Source organism: Meleagris gallopavo, chromosome 22, assembly GCF_905368555.1.
Source record: "Meleagris gallopavo chromosome 22, MGAL_WU_HG_1.1, whole genome shotgun sequence".
Classification (NCBI taxonomy): Eukaryota; Metazoa; Chordata; class Aves; order Galliformes; family Phasianidae; genus Meleagris; species Meleagris gallopavo.
The window spans coordinates 472,082-494,299 of record NC_139425.1 but is presented as its reverse complement, the minus strand read 5'-3'; the positions used below and the strand labels follow the sequence as shown (position 1 = coordinate 494,299).

Here is a 22,218-nt window from a genome sequence, read left to right as displayed (position 1 = left end):
AGACTTGGCTGCAGCAAGTCCCACGTTTATATCTGCAACCCTGCTACTCCTATTGCAAGTATTCTGTCAGGTCTCCGCCTGGCACAGTGCCCACACGTGGACATATCACACCACCACTGCTGCCCTGCCACAGAGAGCAAAAATTGCACCGTTCCTACCAAAATGAGCAGCAGCATAAACGCCTTTAGCAAAACCCACCTCTTTATCTCACCATCAAATATATCGTACCACAGACCTATTAGAAACTCCATACTCCTGTGTTTTCCTGATTCACTGTCCACAGCCAGAATTTAACCTTGGCTCCTTCTATGGTTATAGCTTTCTTGCACACTCTAACTGTATTGCTTGTGTAAATTAATCTGGTCTCATGTCTACAACTAGTACTTCAGTATAATTGAGTTCATAAGTCAAACATTAGGCGCATCTGTAAATACGGAACAAATATTTCAAACAACACATCACAGGACTATAATTCTAGTTCTGCAAAACTTAGAGGAAAATTCTGCATGTAGGAATGCTTGAATTAAGTGTTAAATTTGGCCTCTTCTGAATTGCAAGATTAACCAGGTAAAAGTGTTGGAATGTATTCATTTACACTAAACCTTGAAATGCAAAGTGCCTCAAAACTGGAAAGATCCCTAACTATGGCTTAATTATTGTCTAAATTGCAGGAAGGATTAAGTATGGACAGAAGCCAGGCAAAAACCTCAGCAGGTAGAAGGTAGCTTTGTTTAAATCAACAGAATCCTGTCTTTTTAAAACATCTGGGGATATTGCTCACAGCAGGATTACTGACTTTAGCAATAGGACCTGGAGTGAGTCCAAATAACATATTTTGATAGTTTATTTGGGTTGTTATTTTTAACAAAGCAAAAGTAGGGTTTTGTCTATAGTAGGTTTACATAGTAAGTATGCAGAGATTAGGCTGTCTAGAGGTGAGGGTTACATTACCTAGAAGACAGTGATTCTTGACCACTGACATACAGCTGGAGAGACAAAACTGTAAGGAAATGTGACAATTCTCAAAATATGTGGCTGCTGAAGACAAGAAAGGAGGTAGCAAGTAAAAGGCACTGGCAGACCCTAAAACCAGTCTGCAGGAGGAAAACCCTAAAACTGAGACAATTCAGATGAATCAAACTGAACCAAATTCAAATGAGATCCACAACACAAACAGTGAAGACACCTGCCTATATCAGCAGACCGAGGAATGGGTACTTCCTACAGCTCATCTGAGCTGTATCAGATGCACAGTGTGAGAACACAGGAAAACAGAGTACATACAGAACTGTGTGGGGGTAGATAGGTGGTAGGTAGAGACTTTATAAATACAGAAGGAAAAGATTTTAAAGAGCCAGGCAAGAGCCTGTGCACAGGTACCTGAGAGCAGCCATTCAGGAGAAAGACAAACAAATGGAGAGAACTGCTACAAGTCAGGCACAGCACCATAAAAGGCACAAGGGAAAAAGAAAAATGAGGACACAAAAGAGATCCTAGGATTCATAAATGAAATTCTGCCATTGCTAGAGAAGCCTTCTGAGAGTAGTAAGGCAAAAATGTGGAGATCCAAAGAGAAAACAAAGGACCACAAGACAAAAGAGGAAATTAAAACCTCCCTTTACTTTCTCATTTTAGAGCAGGGAATAGCAGTAACAGTGCTTCCATAGTGAAGAAACCGATGATAAATAAAGATAGGGTCAAGAGGAAACATCCACAACTTAGAAGGGAAGATGTAAAATAATGCTTCATTTCTGTAGCAGAAAACATAAGTGGTGACAGACAAAGCTGAAGGGAAAAAAAAAACATTCATTTGTTTTTACTGAACTCTCCCTTTCAAAACAAACAAACAATATCTTTGCTTCTTCTGAACTTGCTGTAAGGCAACAGAAGAACTGCCAAGAGGATGATGAGGAGTCATAAGCAGCAACTACATACAACAATTTCGTTCTGCCGTGGCCAAGAGTTCACTTCTAGGTTACTAATGCAGCATGTCAGGACACAGCTAGATAGTAAAACTGAAGTAACTGATGCTAATTCACCCATACTCACCTTACATGTACACAACCTATATCTTCATTTTGTCTCTGACATGACTTTTTGAAAAGGAACAATAACATTAATTCTAGCCATTTTATGTTCTTTCTTTTATTGTAAAAGACAGTCTTAGTACTTCTTACCTCCTAAGCCAGGGTGTAAACCTTGTGGACCTTGGTTTTGCTGCTGCATCACCATGAAGTTGGGGGGTACGTTCCCCTGTTGCACCATAGCATTACGACTAGGAGAACTGACAGTCTGCTGAAATCCCTGGGGAAGCGTGCTACTTTGGGGAGGCCTTGGTCCCATCTGCTGCTGCGTCTGGTTAACTGTTGGAGATGATGCAGGTGATCCCTGCTGGAAGGAGGAGGGAGAGGAAGCAGGAGACTTGTTGGTCAAGTGGGGTTGTTGTAGTGGTGTAGGAACGCGTGAGGGCCCTCCCTGAAGGCTTTTCATTTGAGGAGCAGTAAACTGGCCAGGATTGCTCATTTGGGGAAAGTTTGAGTGAGCCTGGGAAGCTTGCTGGCTTCCGAAAGGATATGGAGGTGGAGGATGAGTAGGAGTTTGTACTGTGGCTAGAGATGGTCTTGCTTGAAGTTGCTGCTGCATTTGTCCAGGTAAAGGGGCCTTTTTCCAACCCTGGTTTACTGTCAATGTACCCAGTGCTCCCTGGGTTGGAGGAGGCTGAAGTGCTCCTGAAGGAAGCTGGTTCCAGCCAGGGGGAACTGGAACCTGTGCTGGTGAAGTAAACGAAGGTCGAATACCCTGCTGTGGCTGCTGATGTGGCTGGGGAGGACGTGTCTGCAACTGTGTTTGTTGTTGTAGTTGCTGAAAGTTGGCTGAGTTCATTTGCCTGTTTACAGGAACTGATTGCATTGAATGGAGTTGCGGAGCTAAAGATCCAGATGGATGATTTTGCTGCTGGATATTTAACCCAGATAAAAGTGGGTCCATTGCATCTATTAAAATAGCAAAGAAAAGTAAAAATAAAAGTAAATAACCTACTGTAGACAAAAACCACCACAAAACAAGGAAGGGTAAATTGTTTGCTTGCATCTGCTCGCTCTGCTGAAATTAAGGTCTAACAAATATTCACACTCCAGTGCTCCAATTCCTTCAATAGACAGGACAGACAATACTTGGCTTCTCAGGATTCCCTTTGAAAACCTCCCAAGTCTCATGAATTTATAACCTCTAAAAAAAAAAAAAAAAAAAGGGTAACTCCATTGCACTTGTTCCTACAAACACAAGCCTTCTACACACTGACTGGTAGAATAACACAAACACTAACTGGTATTATTCCTGCCAGCTAAAAAAGTGGCAAAATGAGGAATTAACAAAGTCCTAGAATATTTGAAACATTTATTAGAAATGTTGTCTGTAAGAATAAATTTTATAAAGATCTAAAGGAAGCTGGTAAATACTACTACAATTTTATGGAGGGAGAACTAATAATCTCCTCTCTTTTTCTCCAGCCTCAAAATTATGAAGAAAATACCTCAATTTATGGCTAGGCCCCTCCTACCAAGATCCCCAAATGTTAAGTTCCTAGTATATCTACTCCTGTTTTAAAACCACTTGTCCTTAATCTGGTACATGTGCTTCCTACTGCAGACACCTGACTCATTCAACCATTCCTTTCCTTAAGACAAAGCTCTGTCCTAACAGGCAAAGGATACTACTGCTGCTCAACACATTTGAAGAAAACATTAAGGAACCTGGTGACTTCAGATCCCCATATTATCTGACAAATGTCACCATATTAACAGGGACAAGGAGGGCCCTCCAGAAAGAGCAACTCTCAGAAAAGGCGAGGGAAAAGCTTCAGGAAACTCTGGAGTTCATTTACAAGTACAGTCTCAAACTTGCACATTGAAGAAAAATATTCCAGGTAAACATTTCTAGTAAAGAGCAGTGCTCTGAGTAATTTTTACCACCTGGCTGTGAGGAAGGTCGAGGTGTTCTTGGCTGCAGCTCTGTACCAGCACCACCTGCCACCATAGAGGATGGCATGCTTCCACTCTGGGACATCATAACGGCTGCAGCATTGCTCATTCTTATTAAACCTTAAAATAATAATAATAATAATAATAATTAAAAGGCAGCATATTACCAAGTACAGCAATTTTTTTTTACATAGAAAAGCATTAAAAAAAAAAAAAAGCAGCATTTAGATTTTACAAATTGTTCCCTGAGATCTCTGCCTCAAAGCTTAGACTTTGGAATAAAACACACAAAATGAAGTCACACTGAAGCAGAGCCTTTAACACCAAACCCTTAGAGGGCTGCAGAAAGAATCTGCCTGCTTACCAACTATTTGAAGCTTTCCTCTCTTGCCTGACCTGGCACCAAGTGACAAGACTGTACCAAAGTCATGCATTGTAAGAAAGAACAGTTCTAACGTCTCCTTTACAAAGGCTGCTATTTTGTAAAATGGTTTATATCTCTGACCTGATGGTTAAATTCTTTTATTTGTATTGTTAACTTCAGGCAGGAAAGGAACCTCATGATCATCCAGGGAAGATAAGCTTTCTGAGTCAAACATTCCTGCTCTTTGCTAAGCACCACGATTTACTATTTAACTGTTGTTTAATCAGCTAATAGGTAAAGAATTCCATTCATTCCCAACAACAGCCACAAACGTGCCTTAAATTATCTGTTGATCCCAGTTTTCTAATTGCACGAAGTCCTATTTACTAAGATACTACCTAGTTTATCTTGCCTTTTGATTCAGCTATTAAAATAAATTACATAGTGGTTTTCCTTCAACTTTGAATAAAATCTTGCTTTTATAATGAGAAATTACTTACTATGCACATACAAACCAAGCATTCAATAAAACTTCGCCTCTTAAAGAAATCCAATTCTCTACGATCAGATCTCAGAAGGCTATCCAAAGATGAGACTAAGCATAATGACAGGTGCCCCGTCCTTCGCTTCATCACACCAGATTTCATCTACAGTAGCCTACTTTTCTGCACCGAATCAGGCCTTATGCCGAATGCCATAAAATAGAACACTGTGTCATAATCTCTGTACATTTTAAAGTGAAGTCACTCTACTAGACTAAAGTGATTTTACAGCCTCTAATAAAAAAATGATTCAAAAAAGCCAAAAAACCTGCCCCACCCAGATCACTCCAGCGTTAATACGGAAAACACAGCCAATGATTTACATGACCTGGAATTAGACAGTCAGGAACAAGATCATAACCAATTTTATGGCAACTATAATTCTTTTAACAATAATTGCTATGATCAGTGAAATTTCATGATATGTTTAATAAATTCCAAGCTTTGCAAATCTAAATCATTTATTTAAAAAGCAATTTACCTTGTCCCCCTTGCATGGGAAATCCAGGTTCCATTCGTACTGAGTTGTTTGCTCCCAGCGGCCCATTGATTCGAACATCCTGGCTTCTACTTTGAGCTAAGGCTAAATTGATAGCACCTTCCCCTAGAAGTAATGCAGAAGTTGGGGGAATTGAACGATACACAGGAAAGCAGAATACAGACACCTTCAAAAGGACATTTAAAAGATGTCAAGGAAGGAAGAACAAACTTTACCTTTAATATGCACTTTATAAGTTATGTACAATGTCCTTATCTTTATGTTTCGATTTTAAAAAAAGACAGCATCATGGCAAGCATTAAGTGCCTTCAGTTTCAACCTCGGTGTGCTCTGAGAACAGCTGTCCAGGACAGATATTTCAGTCACGAACTCCACTGAAACCTTGGTTTAAAAAAGCCTCATAGGAACCAATCAGGAATAGGGTACATTTTACTAGTAACACTCACAAGAACATTCTTCAGCAGGTTTCCTGGTGCTTAAAGGATTTTCAGCTTCTGTTATTATTATTATACCTACTCTCAGAGGAATAAAAGCCTTACACTCCCTTTTCATTGAAATTATTCTCCAAACTGCTGAATTACAGGATTCATAACATTTAGTAAATGCACAAAACCACTTGATGAGAATGCTTAAAATTTTAGTACGTATTCATTATAATGCCCAGGAAAACAAAGTAAGCATGAAATACCTTCAATCTGAACAGAGAGAATCCCCAGATCACGAAGCTGTTGGTTATTATTCTGAGCCAGAATGCGCAGCCGCTCCGCAGCTTCGCGGGGTATGTTAAAGGTGACACGCACACTGTTCCAAGGCTCTATTTTCTGCAGCTTTAACTTGTTGGATTCTTAAAAGAGAAAAGGCCAGAGTAATTCCAAGGTCAATTTTCAAACATGTCTCGTGCAGTGACTTGGTAAAAAAGCACATGTGAAAACCCCCAAAACAGCGATTTGCAGTGAAAATGACCACAGCTACCCTCAGACCCAGGAGAGTTCTCCAGCACAGATGAGACCACGGCATTACTTTCCAAAAATTAGCCAAACGAAAACTGAGAAGTTGGGACTAATAAAATAGCCAACACAAACACTCAATAACATCACTCAAGAAGTGAAATATCCTGTGAAGAAACTACTTTGGAAAGACAGACCATATACTACAGGGGATTTAATAGAACTGTTAGCGTACAAGATGTGTGAGAAATGTGAATATGAGACTGAAGCCCTCGCGTTCATTCTGCAAAACGCTTGTGAAATGTTTTTTGTAGGCCAGTGCCATTGAAGCCTTACTGATATTCCATTCACTCCTACCACATTACTCAGTGATTCTGAACAGGGATGCTGAAACTGCTGCAGAAACCATATTGAAGTTGTACTAAATATTTAACAGCAGTTTTTCTGTAAGCCTGTTCTACGTATGAGCGCTTCTACACAAAATCAATCCTTTTAAAAATAACAGGTGGGAACAGGCAAAAAGATAAGCCAGCAACATTGGAAATATAGATCTGAAGTTGTATGCAGTTAAAACATTCCTACAAAATGCTGTTTAGGATAAGAAAAGGCTAGATTCCTAATACAGATTTACTGGCTTCCAACATCAAACTTTTTGACAAGGAAGAATGGCAGACCTGCAGGAGTTTGCCTTGTGTTCCCTAAGAACACGTCACTTCACAGTGCCTGTAGCTCATCCCTCTCTTGTCCTAACTTGTTCACCAAGACCCTTCTGCTGCTGCAGTACTCGGTTTGTCCTCTTTCCAGCAAACGCATCTTCAGCAGGACAGGTGACAGAAGCTTAAAATCCTCTTTGATACAGGTCTGAGTGGTGCTATATTGAATCTTACCAGTGTTCCAACACTTACGTATAAAAAACACATTATCAGTTTCAGTACTTCTGCATGTTGGTATCTGATCTCTCATTTTTCAAACATCAAATCTGACAAGTCTAAACCAATATGATTCATTAACTTGACATTCTGAATATCTTGTTTTGTTCTGAATCAGTTTAAATAACTCACCACAATGATCATTTCAAACATGTTGATTTTAAAGATTTGTTTTCTGCTTTCTCAGCTGAAGATTGAATTGTGTTCATTAATCCTGCCATTAATATTTATAACGAATGCAGCATACAGATGCCTGTATGTAACAAAGGCAACTCTACACAGACACAGATTGAATTTGCTCCCATCAAAGTGCTACACCATTGCTAGCCACATCATCTTCAACTACCTCGAGGACACAGCTCAAACCAGTGGGATTTCTTCTTCAGCGAATTTGCCTTATCACAGCTTTGTAACTTCCATTCAGACCTCAACAACCGAAGCCATCAGTTCCAACTGACTATGACTAGAGAAAATGGAAAGCTAAGAACAAAGTGACCCAGAAATTTGACTAGTTTACTCAGAAGCCAGAAGTTAGTTTTCAGAAATGGTACTCTGCACTATGAAGAAACACGTAACACAAAAAACATTTTAAAATCTAATCCAGAAAATTGGATTTCTTTAAACACAAAAACTGACTGCCCTTAAAGAACAGTGGATTCTTCTTTGTATTATGTGATTTCAAAAGAACATACAAAAAAAGCAGCATGATAGGACAGTGACCTCCAGTTCTCAGGAAAAGACAGGCAGGAAAGAGGAGAGAAAACTCATACTGGCAAATGTGTGGCTTTTAGGCTGCATTGTATCATAATAAGCCAAAGCAGAGCAGTGCTGCTGTGGTTCTGCACTTCATGGTGCTGCTGTGTACGCACCTGCTGCTGCATTTAAGGCAACCCCTCTCGGTTTACCTGTTTCTGTAGCAGACTACACTGATAGCAGGCAGTCACCTGACTGTTCAGTAACATACATCAATCTCCTCCAGTGATCAGAAGAGGGGCATTGCTGGGCTGACCAGTAGTGGGGAGGGAGCAAATCACTGATGCAAACACACTGACCCAAACCACCCCAACACAGCACCCATCCAGAAAGACTGTTATTGTGTGAGAAAGACTACATAACCAAACAGCTATAGTTAATCATCATAAGTTCCTTTGCAAAGACACTGAGACAGTGGACAGATGTTTTTTTCCAAATCTAGATATGCTGATAAAAGACGTTGCTGTTCCAAAAGCCCGTGTTACCAATGAACTAGGGAAGTCTGTCCACACAGTGGGCACGCAGGGCCATGTGAGAATGCTCCATTCTCCCCCCTTCAGAAAAAAAGCCTGGTAGATGAGGTCAGTGCAGCAGCAAAGTGACAGTAATGATTTGAACAGGCCCAGCTACTTCAAAGTGAATCTATTCTCAACTGCAGTGGTTTAAATTGGATGGTTTTGATATTAAAAAGCACGTCCTGTTTGGACAAGCTTGGTTTCACTTTCATACAAAAGAGCAATATGTAATGGAGAGAAATGAAAGAGAAAAAAAACAAGTAAAACACTGGAACCAAATAGGAATGAATGAACTCACTAATCGGATCAGTTTTAAACAATAAAGTAACTGCAGAAACTTGTACTTAGTGCCCCTGAGAAGAACAGCACCCAGATGGACTAAGATCAAGCCCAACCAACCATCCAAGGAACTAGAAAATGGCAATCTATTTCTTTTTACAAGCATTCTGATTATGTAATTAATTATTCTAAGGACAGTTGAAAAAATGATGAGAAAGTACATTACCCATATGTAGAAGGCCAGGTACATTCTCCAGTATAACACTCAGTTTCTGTTCAAAGTCTCTATCCCCTATATCTCCTTTAAAAGCTACAAAGATTGTGGAATCCTCAGGAGCAGCCTCCTGTTTCAGTTCGTCTTCCTCCAGTCCTGAATCCAAATCCACTTCTAAGTCTTCCATAGCCGAGGAGTACAAGGAGGCACATGTATCTCCCAGCTTTGGTAGGTCGTCCAAAACCATTGTGTCTAACAGCGGGAGCCAGTCAGACGTTCAGAAGATACTTTGGGAAAAAAATATAAGTTAGTCTGCAAAGACACGAACAGCTGCACTCAACAGTGCACAAAGAAGAGAGAAAACCTACCGGGTGACCCCGTGCTCGGGCCTGCGGGACAAACAGCGCGACTCCAAGCAGCGCAGCCATCGCAGCGGCCGAGCTGTTTGTCCACCAGAACAAAGAGGAGTTGGTGGTTTCCTGACAGAATCCTTCCACATGTGACTGGAGCGGTATTCCAGCTGACCTAAATGACAGAGAAAAAGAGAACGGTACATGAAATCAATTACTCTCATCTCCGCATCATACAGAGGACAAACAAGAATCCAAAGCAACTCTGCAATGCTTGGCTGCCGGGAACCTGCAGGGCACTCAGCAACACTTTGATGGCAGGGAGCTGGGGGGGAACCACCACACATAATTGTAGGGATTGCAGATGCTTTGTACAACAAAGCAGTAAGAAAGCCACAGCACCAGAAGATATTCAGCATTTGATGAGAATTTTACTCGTCCAAAGAACTCCTCAGCACACAATGCTTGCTTTGTGGAGGCTTAGGTGTTCCCAGCTGCTTAAGCACATTACAACTTGAAACGTACTGACTCTATGCCAGCCCACAGCTTCTCCATCTTCTAGTGGAATTCAGTAAATCAAGTCATGTGCCTGATACTTCTCACTCCAAGAAACATACAATAAATTGCAGTTACATTATGATGTTACCTATGCAGAGGTACCACCTGAGACAGAAGCTGTCCATACAGTACAGAGAAGAGCAGCATTTACTGAGATTCACACTCTCCTGCTTTGCCTGCAGCCATGACAGGGCTACAGGACCACATGAGACAGCCCGATCCCCGCTCCGGTCTCACACCCAACGCTCAGCAAATATTTCTTATGCAATTCCAAGCATCCAAGAGTCAATACAGAGAGGAACCAGCTCCTGCCCACCGCCGTGATTAACAAATCAAACCAACAGGCCGCGCTGCCAAGACCTTGCAACTCCCAAGCTGTTGGCATTCAGTGTGACGCGCTCAGTTCAGGATGCTCTGCCCTCCAATGGGATGCAGACCAGCTTCTCGGCAGAGGATCAAGTTCCCAACACAAATTAAAACCGCAAATCGGAGATTAAAGATGAATTGCAGATAGTGGCTGAAAAAAAAAAAAAAAAGCCTTTCTTCATCCAGAAAGTAACCATGTTAGAAAGACTTACACTGTGCTGAGATGTGCACAGCCACCCAACCCAGCACAGCCTCCCTGCTGCAGCAGCAGGCCTCCGCTCTGGATCGCCACTCAGATTTGGGATTGCAGATGCAGGTGGTTTTGTAATCCATGTTCTTTTGCAGTCTGCACTGAAAGTAAAAATACTTCCCATGTGTCTCCACAGTGCTTTCAGACAAGTACTTTTTATTTGTTCCCCAGACTCTTTCATGCTCAGCTAAATCACAGCTCTGAGTGCTCGGCAGCTGCACTGAGTCAAACTCCAGTTCCACATCACATGCCCAGGTAACGAGGACACAACTGATAACTATCTGCAGAAAAGTTGGTTCAATTGATTTTCACAAACAAATGAATGGTGAGTGTCTTTGGCAGGGCCGGGCTGGTTTCCCTAACCACAGATCACCCTGTAATATTCATTACACATACTCTGACTTCTGGAAAGAAGGAGCTCGGAGCCCAACACGAGGAGCAGCCTTAGGGACAATCACACTGGGGCCTGAATGAGCACCCTGTGAAAAACAAGCTGCATCTTCTGGAAACAACAAAACACACACAATCTTTTTTCAGAAAGAGAAATATTGGATCAATACATGAGGTTTTAAATGCTCAAAATACGTACAATTTCTCAGGGGAGATCTTCTACCTCCATTGAGAAGCACAAATATTTCTGACAGTGCCGAGCACCGAAGAAATGACCTCTTCCTCTGTAAAAGCACAAACTCTTCAATGTTATTTATTTATTTTGAATGTTAGTGTCTGAAGTGCCTGTGGCAGCTTTAAAGACTCCTCTCAAACACGCGGCTTGGCCTGTTCCTACGCTCAGGTAGGATTTATACCAACTGCGACAGGAAGAAGCGATGATTTGTGAAACCTTCCTCTTTGGGCAGAACACAGCCTGTCTTCCATCCCCAAACCAAATGAATCCCAGCTGCATCCCTCTTGCTAACAAATTCTGTAATCCCCTGGTTATAAGGTTGACTGCCATAAATCAGAAGCCAGCCCACAAGCACAATTAGCAAGGATCTTCATTCAACACTCCTCCCTTTAACCTTTCCCACCACTATTTTCCCCCTCCCCCCAAAAAAAGAATAAAAACAAAAACCTTCAGGCCTAAGCACACACAGTAAAAGCCCAGTCCCACAGTGATGCTGGTAACTCGTGTAGATGCCTGTAGAGGCTGGGACTGCAGCTCTCATGACCAAGAGTCACACTGGAATCAATGTGAAGAACTGCAGAACAGCCTGAGCTGTGGCAGCGGGCAGCCCGGGCCTCCAGCAGGAGCCTGCAGCACAGATCCAGTGCCACGTGATGGGACAGTGCTTAGCAATGCCAGTGGGTTCCTGGGAGAGGGGATCAGAGCAGATCGGAGCAGATCTGAGACAGCCTGCAGCAGCTAGCTGGGGCAGCTGAGTGCTGGGAAAAGCCAGATGGAGGCAGGATAAAATGAGCTGTGTCTTGGTAGTCATGTCCTGAGACAAGCTCAAATGATTTGAACTTATGGTTATACCCGCCTGTTAAGCAGAGCTTGAAGCCTTTATGTCTCTTTCTTCCCATCCCACTTGCACTGTGCAAGTCAAGTAAAGCACAGCAAGGCTTTGTCCAGTAGCTGGAAAGAGTGAGAGCAGTTCCTTCACAAGCATGGAGGAACCAGAAGGACGGAAGGGCTGATGTCCTTCATGAGCAGATGCCAGAAGTCAGCACAGAGCGCAGCCCTCAATCACACAGTGGCAATTATTTAAAGCTGCTGAAACCAGAAACAAGAAGAAAAATCAGTCCAGAAATGAGACTACAATCAAGTCCTTCAGGGAATCCAGAACTGATGGCGAGGAGAAAAATGCTCTGATAGCAGCAAGTAGTGACATAATTTCCAAAGGACACACAAGCCTCCCTGCTTCCTCCTTCATTGAAGAATATTGCTCAAACCTCTAAATGGGAATAAAAGGAAATTGGAAAAAAAAAAAAAAAAACAACCAACAACACATCCAGCATCCTGGATGCTTCCTAGATTGTTGACATTCCTTCCAAGCCAAGCCATTCTGTGATTCTGTGATTCTATGATTCATTCCATGGTTCATACACAAGGGGTCTATGATGCAAACGCCAAAATTACATACTTGTTCTAAGCATTCAGATTCAAATGCAACGTATACTCCTTTTGCCTTCCACCACAAATTCCCACAACTTCAGCTGTGTTTTGTCTTCAGTTAATTCCAGGCTGGGAAGTGGTGTGAAACAGTAACTCCCAAAAAATGACATTTTGAAAGAAAGTTTCTATGTTCCATATGACAAGGATACACAATTACAAAAATATCTGATGTTCCACAATGAACGTCTTGGTTTTTAAACACAGCTTTGCAGCAAATCCTGCCCCAGTCTGAATTCAGCAAACAGGCTTTTTGACTACATCCCAATATTAACAGCAAGCACTGAGATCTAGAAAAACCAACCTTTTGTCACAGGTAAAGAGCCACATACGCTACTTTTGGCTGACAAAACAGAGCAAGTTTTATCCACACTAATGCCCCGTTTGTTCTCTTTCAAGATTCAAGACCAGCCCTTCTGGATGTCATTCATTAAAAGAAAAACAGAAAAGGGAATAAGAAAGCACAACAACAGTGCACTGCCACGAGCCGCCTCATCCCAAGCAGACTCCTCCAGCTCAGGCTGACCCCACCAAAGCACACCGTGGGCCCACACGAGCACCTCAGTGGGATGTTTCTACCACAGATGGCCAACAGAGCGAGGTGAGCCATCCCTGGATCCAGCTCCTGTTCGTGGCTTCCCCACCGCGCTCTCCAACCTTTCAGCATAACGAAGGCGCAGCAGTAAACTGATGGCTTCAGCAAAGCCAAATCAGGGGTTTTATAGCAGCAGTGCTCTTTGAGCACGTGTCCTGCTTACATGCAACCTGCTCATCAGCGTGGCAGCAGGTGAGGGAATAAAACTCAGAAAAATAAGCTGAAATTGGGTATTTTCTACCTAGAATAGAGAAAAATCCCTTTAGAATTCCCCAGCTTGGCATCTCTGCTAGCCCAGCAGCTTCAAGGCAGGGAAGCACTAACGTTACATCACATCACACATGCTTTGCAGCAGCTTTCATTGCTACCTACCATTTCTGGACCTGTGGTAACTTCTTGTGCCTCTTCACATCGTAACTCAAGAAGCAGCGTAGGGCCAAGCAAAGAATCTCAGTGGCTGAAACACGAGGATAACGCCGCTGATTCCAGCTGTTCTGGTGATCACACTCACGTGAACGCCATGATATCAAGCTGACAAGCAAAACTTTCGGATTTTAATACCATTCACTAAACACAGGCCAAAACTCAAAATGCAGCTAAAGCAAACATGAACCAACTTCTCCCCCTTCTCACAGCAGGACGCTCCCTGCAGTGCAGCCACTGGGCTCTGCGCTGTGTGCCACGGAGCGGACAGAGCACAGCCAGCAGCAGCGGCCAGGCCGGGCTGCCCCAGCAGCTGCAGGGCAGAGGAAGGTGCTCGGGAGGAGGGATGTCAGCTGCTGCTGCCTCCGTTCCCCTGAGCACTCAGCAATATCAAGTTTGGTTATGGAAAGTCACTAATCAGCTTCAGCAAGTTCCCTCCAGCTTTCCTTACAGTAAGTGATCTGACAGAGACCTCGGGAGTGCCCAGGCACTGAACAGACATCTTCACAGACAGCAAAGAACCCATCCGACAGCTCTGTAAAGAGTTCAATCAACACAAAAAGGCCCAGTTTGATCTGATGCTTGCCCAAATGTCAATGAAGCAAATGAAGGCAGGCTTCATTCATCCTGATGCACAGCTTTTCTCTATTCTCATATTTTTCCACTACACTTCCACAGCCTTCAAAACAAGTAAAACCTGTGTTTGTCTGAAAGATAGAAAACCACAGATGGCTGCAACGCATGTGCTGCATTTTGATGCACGTTCTTTAGTGGAATGTTGGCATTTTTAAGGTTCTATGAAGCTGAAGTTTATGAGCTGTGCTGAAACTCCACAGCTCGAGCCATTCTGCTGTGGACAAATCTCCATCTGGGCAACTCATTCTTAATTCAACAGAAGCCAACAGCTTCCATCGCCAAGGTTGCTTTAAAACCCAGTGCTAACTCCAGAGCAAGCTAAGTAACCACACAGCAAGATGCCCACGTGTAAGAGCTGAGGAGGAGCCCAGGAGGCTCCCTGCCCTACACGTGAGCCCTCTCAGCACTGGCACTCCTCGCGGAAACTGCAGACTGCAGATATTAAGGATGTTGCTATCTATAAGAAATGTACCACAGCCTGTAGCACATGAACACCGTGACAGTGCTGTGCAGTTGGTCACTTTTCATTAAGGCCCATCAATGCAATTAGCAAATAAGTAAAATGAGAAGCTATTTAACCTTAGATGCATCTTGACAAGAAATCATTTGATCTCATCTTCTGAAGGCTACGAGAAAAACCCTTGTCAAGTAGAGGCCTACTCAACATGTGGTGGTGACAGGCTTCTTATCTCAGGTTGAACCAATCCCCAACAAAGCTGTCTGGGCCAACAGCCCCACACGTGGCTCCTTTGTCCCCAAACCCTCGCTGATGTTCATAAATACTGGTACAACAAGCAGGTATTCGTGACTCTCAGTCCTGAACCTCTACCTCTTCTTTACTGCAGTATCCTCCACCAGGCTCTTCTCTGCGCAGTGAAAGCCCGTGAAATTTCATTAAAATTTGTAAAATCCTGAAACATTGTGAAGTATGAAGAAAAAAAGTCAGTCTCCTGACTGCATAAAAGCTTGCAGCACAGCACATTCTGCACTCTCCGAAGCCTTTGGCAAAATGAAATCCTGAAAGTGTTAACTATTGTCACTACTGCTATTAAGAGCCACAGTGTGGTCTCTACGGTAAAACGGATGCAACAGAATTAGACAGCAATGTATTAGTGTGGGATGGAAAGAGGGCCTGAAGAAATCCTCAGAAGGAACACACAGAAGCTAAGACACACACAAGCTGCAGGGCTGAAATGTCACCTGTGTGGGGTGGCTGCTGCTGAAGAGGCCACTGGAAGTTTGCAAACAGGGCAGAGTGAGAGGCAGATAGAACACACAGCAACCAGTGCCTCCATAAAGCAAACATGACACAAGTTCCATCTGTTAGCCAGATAGGAAATCTCTCACCTGGAATACGGTGATGGATCTTCCCTGCCTCAGGTCTGGATATGTCTAGCATTATTTTTCTTTCCATTTCTGCCCCATCGCTTTTCCCAGTTCTAAGCATTCTTTCCCATAGCTTCCGCTCTGGCCAACGTTAAGGAACAAGTTTATGTCTGAGCACAATTTCTGCAATTCAGGACAGACTCTCAGCTGTAAGCCCTGCTGTTCATCCAGTGGGGCTCCCTGTACGGTGTCACATTTGTATTTCACAATAGAGGCCACACGGTTTTGAAAGAGACGCCAACACCAAGTTCCCTGCCCTTCAGGGGACACCAATGACCTGTAAAAGCTCTACTTCCACTGCAAACCAACCGTTACAGCCACTTTCGCTCCTCAATGTCCTTGGCAGCAAACCTTTTGCCTCTGCAAAACTTTTAAATGCGTTGTATCTATGTAATGCAACTGCAACTCCAGCTTCCTTCCAAAAGCAATCAGTACAGTATTCAAAAATAAAAACATACTGTAAGCCCATTCAGTGGCCTAGTTATGAGTTTAAGACATTTAACATCTGCTACAAAGGTATGTGATCTTTGGCAGTACCACAGCTGAGAAGACTTGAGCGATAGTACAAATGTTCATCAGAATGTAACTCTATTGCCCCAATTTCAAGTATTTAAGCAGCTGAAAAGCGAAAGCATTAATACTCAGTTTACAAATGCAGGTAGGGGCCTGGGTTTCTCATGTTTTCCCACACGTTTTAAAAGAAGCAGCTATTTCTCTACCAGAACAGCACAACATTACTGCACACTGCCTGATGCAAGCCGCGAGTCCCACAGGACGCAAAGCGGGCCGGGCAGCAGCAGCCCGGGGAGCACAGCTGAGAGCAGCTCCTTGTGCGGGGGGCAGGGGGAGGAAGGGGAGATCGGGCTTTCTGAAAGAAACCGAACTCGAGAAAGGCACGGACGCACCGAGAGTACGAGATCAGAAGCCTTTCTGTCACTACAGCGGCGAGTTACGGAGAAATACAAACAAAAGCTGGGGCTCAAAGAAACGTCAACGCAACCCTCACTGACATCTCCAAACAGCCGCCAAAGAACCGAGCCCAGAAACGGCGCCCGAGCCGACAGCGGCTGCGGCACGGCTTCAGCGAGAGCCGCTTTCCTCCTCCCGGGGCTGCGCGCCGCCGGCTGGGCCCGGCCCGAGAGCTCCGCAGGCCGCGGTGCGGCCGCAGCTGCGGGCGGAGCCCCGGGTCTCAGGCCGCGGCCCGAGCGGGGCCCAACGACGCGGCCCGGCCCGGGACTCCCGTCCGAGGGCGGCCCAGAACCCCGCGGCTGAGCGCGGCCCGGCAGCCCCCCCTCCCCTCCGCGGCGGCGGGCCCGAGCTCGGCGGGCGGCCCCGAGCCGAGCCCGGCCCGCTCGTCCCGGCCCGCCCCGCTCCGGGCCCGACACCGCCGTGCCGCCGCTTCCGCCCCGCCGCCCCCGTCCCGCCCGCGCCGCCGAGAGGCCCGGGGCCGCCCCGCCCTCACCTGGCGCCGGTGTCGCCGCTCCGCCGCCGCCGGGCCCGCTCCGAGACCGTGCGAGGGAGGGCGAGGACCGCCTGCGCGACCGGAGGGAGGCGTGGGGGGGGGGGGGGGGCACGGGGCCCGCGCCCCGTGACGGCGGGGGCGGGAGGTCGCGGTCGGCCCTGGGGCGCCCGGACACCCTCGGCAGACCGCCGCCGCTCCGCCTCCCGCCGCTCCGCCGCGCGCCACGTGACCGCCCGCCCCGCGCCGCCCGCGCCTGCGTCCGAGCGCGCCGCGCCGGGGGGGCTCCGCCGCGCGGGCCCGGGGCGGCTCCCGATCCGCCGTCGCTGCTCCCCTTCGTCGCCGCCTCGCGCCGACCGGCCGCTGCCGGCGGCGCCTCGCGGCCCCGGCCCGCGTGCCGGCGGCGGGGATCCGCCTTCCGCGAGGGGCCCGCGGGGCCTCGGCGCCTTCCCGCCCGCGGCGCTGCCGGAGCCGGGTCCGCTGTCCGCGGGGCGCTCCGGGGAGCGGCCGCCATCTTTGCCCGGAGCTCCCGGCCTGCGCCGGCCGCCGCCGGTGAAGAAATCTCTGTGAGGGTGCCCGAGCTCCGCACGGCCTGGCGGAGGGCTGGCGGAGCCTCCTTCTCTGGAGATATCCAAACCCGCCCGCGTGTTTTCCCGCGCGACCTGCTCTGGGGATCCCGTTTTAAAAGGCAGCTGGGACCGTGCAGGGACCGTGCAGCCCCCGGCGCTGCGGCCGAGGCAGCAGCTCAGCTCAGCTCCAGCAGCACGGCGCTCAGCGGTGGGAGCGAGGCCCTGCGTGGCTGGGAGGAAAGGGGTTTCCTGGATGAAGTCGTAAAAATCCAAGAGCGAAGGACCCGTGTGGAACACTACTAAAACATGATGATACTTTGGAATAACTGAGAGTGCTTGCTCCCTGAGAAGAGCAAGGGGCACGCAGGGCACTGAGATCTGCAGCATCTGATGCACGGACTCAGATGTGAACGATCCAAATCATTTATTACAAGTTCTCACATCACTTATATACCTTCACAAGTTTTCTTTTTCTAGCTTTCCCATTCGCCCCTACAACTTCCCCATCCACCTTTACATGCCAGCAGAGCATTCTACAAACACTCTTCAACCGTTCACACAGGCACTTATCCAATCAGAGCTGTCCGACGTTCTTTCTTCTTCTAGAGGTGTCCTTGGTTCTCATGCTGTTTATCTTGCTCCACAGCTGCTGCTCTGAACAGTTTTTCTTGTATTCCCACAGAGACACACAGGAGTTCACGTCATATCCTGCAAACCTGAGTGCACGTGGGGAATGCTGAGGTCGTAACACATCAGTGCTGCTGCAGAAATGTCAGATTTTCTTCTGCCAGTCACTGCTTTCATTGAAAAGCAACCATCTTCTGCTGCTAAACAAAAGAAGCACATGGCAGTTGCTGTGTAAGGCCATTAAAATAATCAGAAATCCTTTGTGAAAATACAGTCTTCGGTCCTTCAAAAGTCCGTACAGTTGGTATAGCAACGAGGGCAGGTCCTGCTGTGCTCCCAGGGGTGCACGGCTCCCAGCTCACTGCTGGGTGCAGCCACAGGCACAACCCTGATGCCCACAGCAATGGCATGAAAAGAGGAAACACTTTTTTTGCAAAACCTTAAAAACCTTTGCAGCTGTCACACTTCTCATTTGTTGCTAGAGCTGACAATACATAAAAAAAAAATGGGATTTTTTAAATGGATATATGAATCCATTCCATAAGAAAACAAACCACCATGGTTATTGTATGACAGATGTTTATACCAATTATTTTCAGTGTGTGGAAAGCTGGCTGTTTGTTTATGTAGCATTGGCAGCTCAAACACTCCCTGCTGAAGGATAAACGTTCAGCAATTCTTTGCTAAAGAGTTTTTCTGCTCGTGCCTCTCTCTGTGCATGTCTGCCCCCGTGCCTGAGGTGTGGGAGCTCCCTGCACAGCCCTCGTGCTGCCTCTCCCCTCGTGGGAGGCGCACAGAGGTCTGGGAAGAAACATGGGGGCATGGAGCCGTGAAGAATGGGGCTGGGGGGGGCACAGTCCACAGCATGGCTTGCAGTTGCGCTGGCGGCATGGGACTCCTGTTGGGACATTACCCTGATGCTGGGGCCAGCATGTGGCAGGGTAATTGTGCAGAGTACTGGGGTACTCCTATATCCAGAGCTCACTTCCCGGTCTGAAGCCTTGTGAGTCAGAGTCGCAGCGAAGAAATTCCCAGATCCTGATAAGTTCCTCAGAAGTGTCAGGAGGTGAGATGGGGCACCAGCCTCATGTTGGCAGCAAAGAGCAGTGGCACATTTGGTTTTCCGCCAGGGAGTTTCTGCTTGCTGGGAGCCTTTCACATGAGGTGTTTGTCTTTGTCTTACTCTGCTCATGTCTTTAGAGCTGGAAGCAAGAGGAAGCTGAAAGTCTTGTTCAGTATCTGAGAAGTACCTGCCTTCCTTCCTCATCTCCATAATTTCTTCTGTACAAGGAGGCACTTCTTTACCCACACGTGTTTAACTTTCTCCCCTTATCATCTTGATCTTCCCAGAATATGTCCTGTTACCCAGCACACTGCTACCCAGATCAGAATGCTCTTCTCAAAAATCCCCCTCCAAATCCCACTGTTTGTCCTCATTAAAAATTAGGTCATCCTTGTTTTTTGTTTTTTTGTTCTTTTTTGTTTTTGTTTTTTGTTTTCCCTTGTCTTTATATTATCTATGTTAACACAGGGGACATCTTGTAAACTACAGCAAGCAATGACAAATAGAGCAATTATTCTCCCAAGACCGAGATTTCAGACAGTGCAGTAGTGGTGCATCTCGTTAAGGTTTGCTCTGGCTGTCTGAGTGCTGTAACTTTCTTACCTGGAGCTGAAAGGCTGTGTGCTGGTCACCCAGGATCTGCAAAAAGCCCTTCTTTCACCAGCAGCTCACTGCCTTGCACATCCATTTGGAGCTTCATAACACCACTTCTGGTGGCTTTTTATCTTATGCTTCTGCACACTTGAAAAAGTCCAGGATTGGTACAAACACCACACAAGATTAATCCCATTATATCAGAGAGGTGAGTGTGGTAAAGCTGGCCTCTGCACACCGTGAGTGGGACCAGGGGCTTTTCAGGCCAGACAGTCAGGATTACGGTTATACATTCCTATATGGCAGTATTTTAAAAGGAAAAATGCTATATGGAAAAGGTGTACTCGTGGCTAGTTTTAGATTCCCTAAACTTAAATGTTGACTTGGATGGAATGGTTTCTCTTCTAATACTGGCATAGGGCTCACTTAGAGAGAAGACCTGCCATGCTGTCCTTTTATCTACTTTTGATCCCAGTCTGTAGCTATGATTTGGTTAATTTGTGAGTGTGGTGGCAGAGAGGTGGGCAGATGGCTGCAGTGCTGGTAGGTAGGGTGGGGGTACTTGACTGTTGGCATCTCCATGCCTTTGTGGAGAGCTTGGGACCAGTCTCTGTGGCCTGAAACCAGAAGGAAGGGCTAGACTGGCAAGCAGTTGTGGTCACACAGGACTGTGTGCTGGGCAGCAGGCTCAACTCCCAACCATCTGCATCTAAAGATGCTCTGGCCACTGGAGGGCCCTTCGTGGGCAGCGTACTTTGGCTCTCCAGTCCTGCCATGCCCTCTGCCCTGCACATTGGTCTCTTTGGATTCCATCAGATCCCTGCCTCTCTGGAGGCTGACTCTGCCTGCTAGAGTTCTCCCTTCTCTGGCCAACACAGACACAGACAGATAGATGTCTATCACTGAAGTAGGGAAGCTCTTTTCCAGGCTGCTGGTGTGAAATCACCCACGTGCTGCAAGAGCTCTTCCCACTCCACCCAGTTCTTCCTAAAACCTTGCAAAATCCACAGTGTTTTTGATGCATAATAACTACTGTTGTTCACAAAAGAGAACAGGATCTAGGGGACCCTCAGGCAGAAGCCAGCAGCACTGCACAGGGCAGGGCAAGTTTTCCACTCCTAGGGTTGGGGACCAGAGCCTCCTGCCCTGCCTATGGCTGCTCTGCCCTGTGGGCCTCTCGCATCCCCCAGCCCTGAGGTACACGGGATTTGGGCAGCAGGAAGGTTCAGCTCTCCTGCCCTTCCCCACACCAGGCACCACCAGCAGCACGACTCTGACCATCCCACAGAGCTCAGCAGTGTTTCCTTTGGTGGGAGCTGATGGGAGCAGCACAGGCTCACGTCCTGTGTCCTCGTGTCCAGGCACCCAGCAGGAAAATGAGGTGAACAGAATGGCACTGCAACAGGGCCCAGAGCATCCTTGGCCCCAGATGCCGACCTCAGCCTTGTCTCTCCTTCAGGCCTTTACGTGCACTGCTCTGGGCGTGACACACACAGGCAGACAGAGGTATCTGCAGCTGGCGAAGCGCTGCTTGATAACTGCACTCATGAATGGCATTGAGCCTTTGTGAGAAATTCTCTGCCTAACTGAGCTGACACTGAATGCCGGGCCCTGTTTTCAGCTTATCCCAATGTAAAAAAACTGTGCATGTTAGTGGAAAGCAAAGCAAACAGGGACAGATACAAACAGATGGCTTTCAAGACCACAGTAGTTATATTTGACAAAGGCATATCTTATTTTTTATTGTTATTATTTTTTGTTATTTTTATTTTCCTTATTGTTTTTCTCAGCCATCCTATAATTCATACTTTGTGTTCTGAGCACCTCAGACACTTGGATATATAAGTTTTGGGAGAATTCTGCTTCAGAGTAGTTAGATGTCTGCAACAGCTGGCTTGACATCAGTGCAGACACTGTGCACACACGTCTCCAGAATATGGCCCTTTATTTCACAATGTCTGTCTCAGCCATACATATGGAAACATCAGGTGTTTATTGGTGCCACAAACTAAGTTCATTAGGTCTCATCACAACAGATTGACTTGCAGTACAAGAGACATGGGACCAATTAGCTGATTAAAGGTTTCAGTACTGAATATAGCTGTGTGACACTGATGCCATTTTTAAACAGAGGAAATGGTGAATAATTCAAAGTATCTTCCAATACTAAACAGTATTTTTTGAAACATAAGCCAGAGAGACAGTAG

The 22,218-nt window shown here is 46.0% G+C and overlaps 1 protein-coding gene across 6 annotated transcripts in view; it reads right to left on the bottom strand.

Annotated features, from left to right (window-relative positions):
- Positions 1-10,429, bottom strand: part of NCOA6 (nuclear receptor coactivator 6) — a 33,341-nt gene extending 22,912 nt beyond the window's left edge. For 2 of the 6 annotated variants that reach the window (XM_085241936.1, XM_085241938.1), the window contains exons 1-7: positions 10,291-10,425; positions 9,391-9,547; positions 9,035-9,309; positions 6,074-6,229; positions 5,368-5,490; positions 3,972-4,100; positions 2,178-2,993 (exon numbers count right to left, since the gene is read on the bottom strand). In XM_085241936.1, the coding sequence (XP_085098062.1) occupies positions 2,178-2,993; positions 3,972-4,100; positions 5,368-5,490; positions 6,074-6,229; positions 9,035-9,269 (1,459 nt within the window). In that variant the 5' untranslated portion in view covers positions 9,270-9,309; positions 9,391-9,547; positions 10,291-10,425. Of the gene's footprint in view, positions 1-2,177; positions 2,994-3,971; positions 4,101-5,367; positions 5,491-6,073; positions 6,230-9,034; positions 9,310-9,390; positions 9,548-10,290 lie in introns of all 6 variants that reach the window. The other 4 variants (XM_085241937.1, XM_010722220.4, XM_085241935.1 and 1 more) reach the window with 3 other exon arrangements.
- Positions 10,430-22,218: the final 11,789 nt, after the last annotated feature.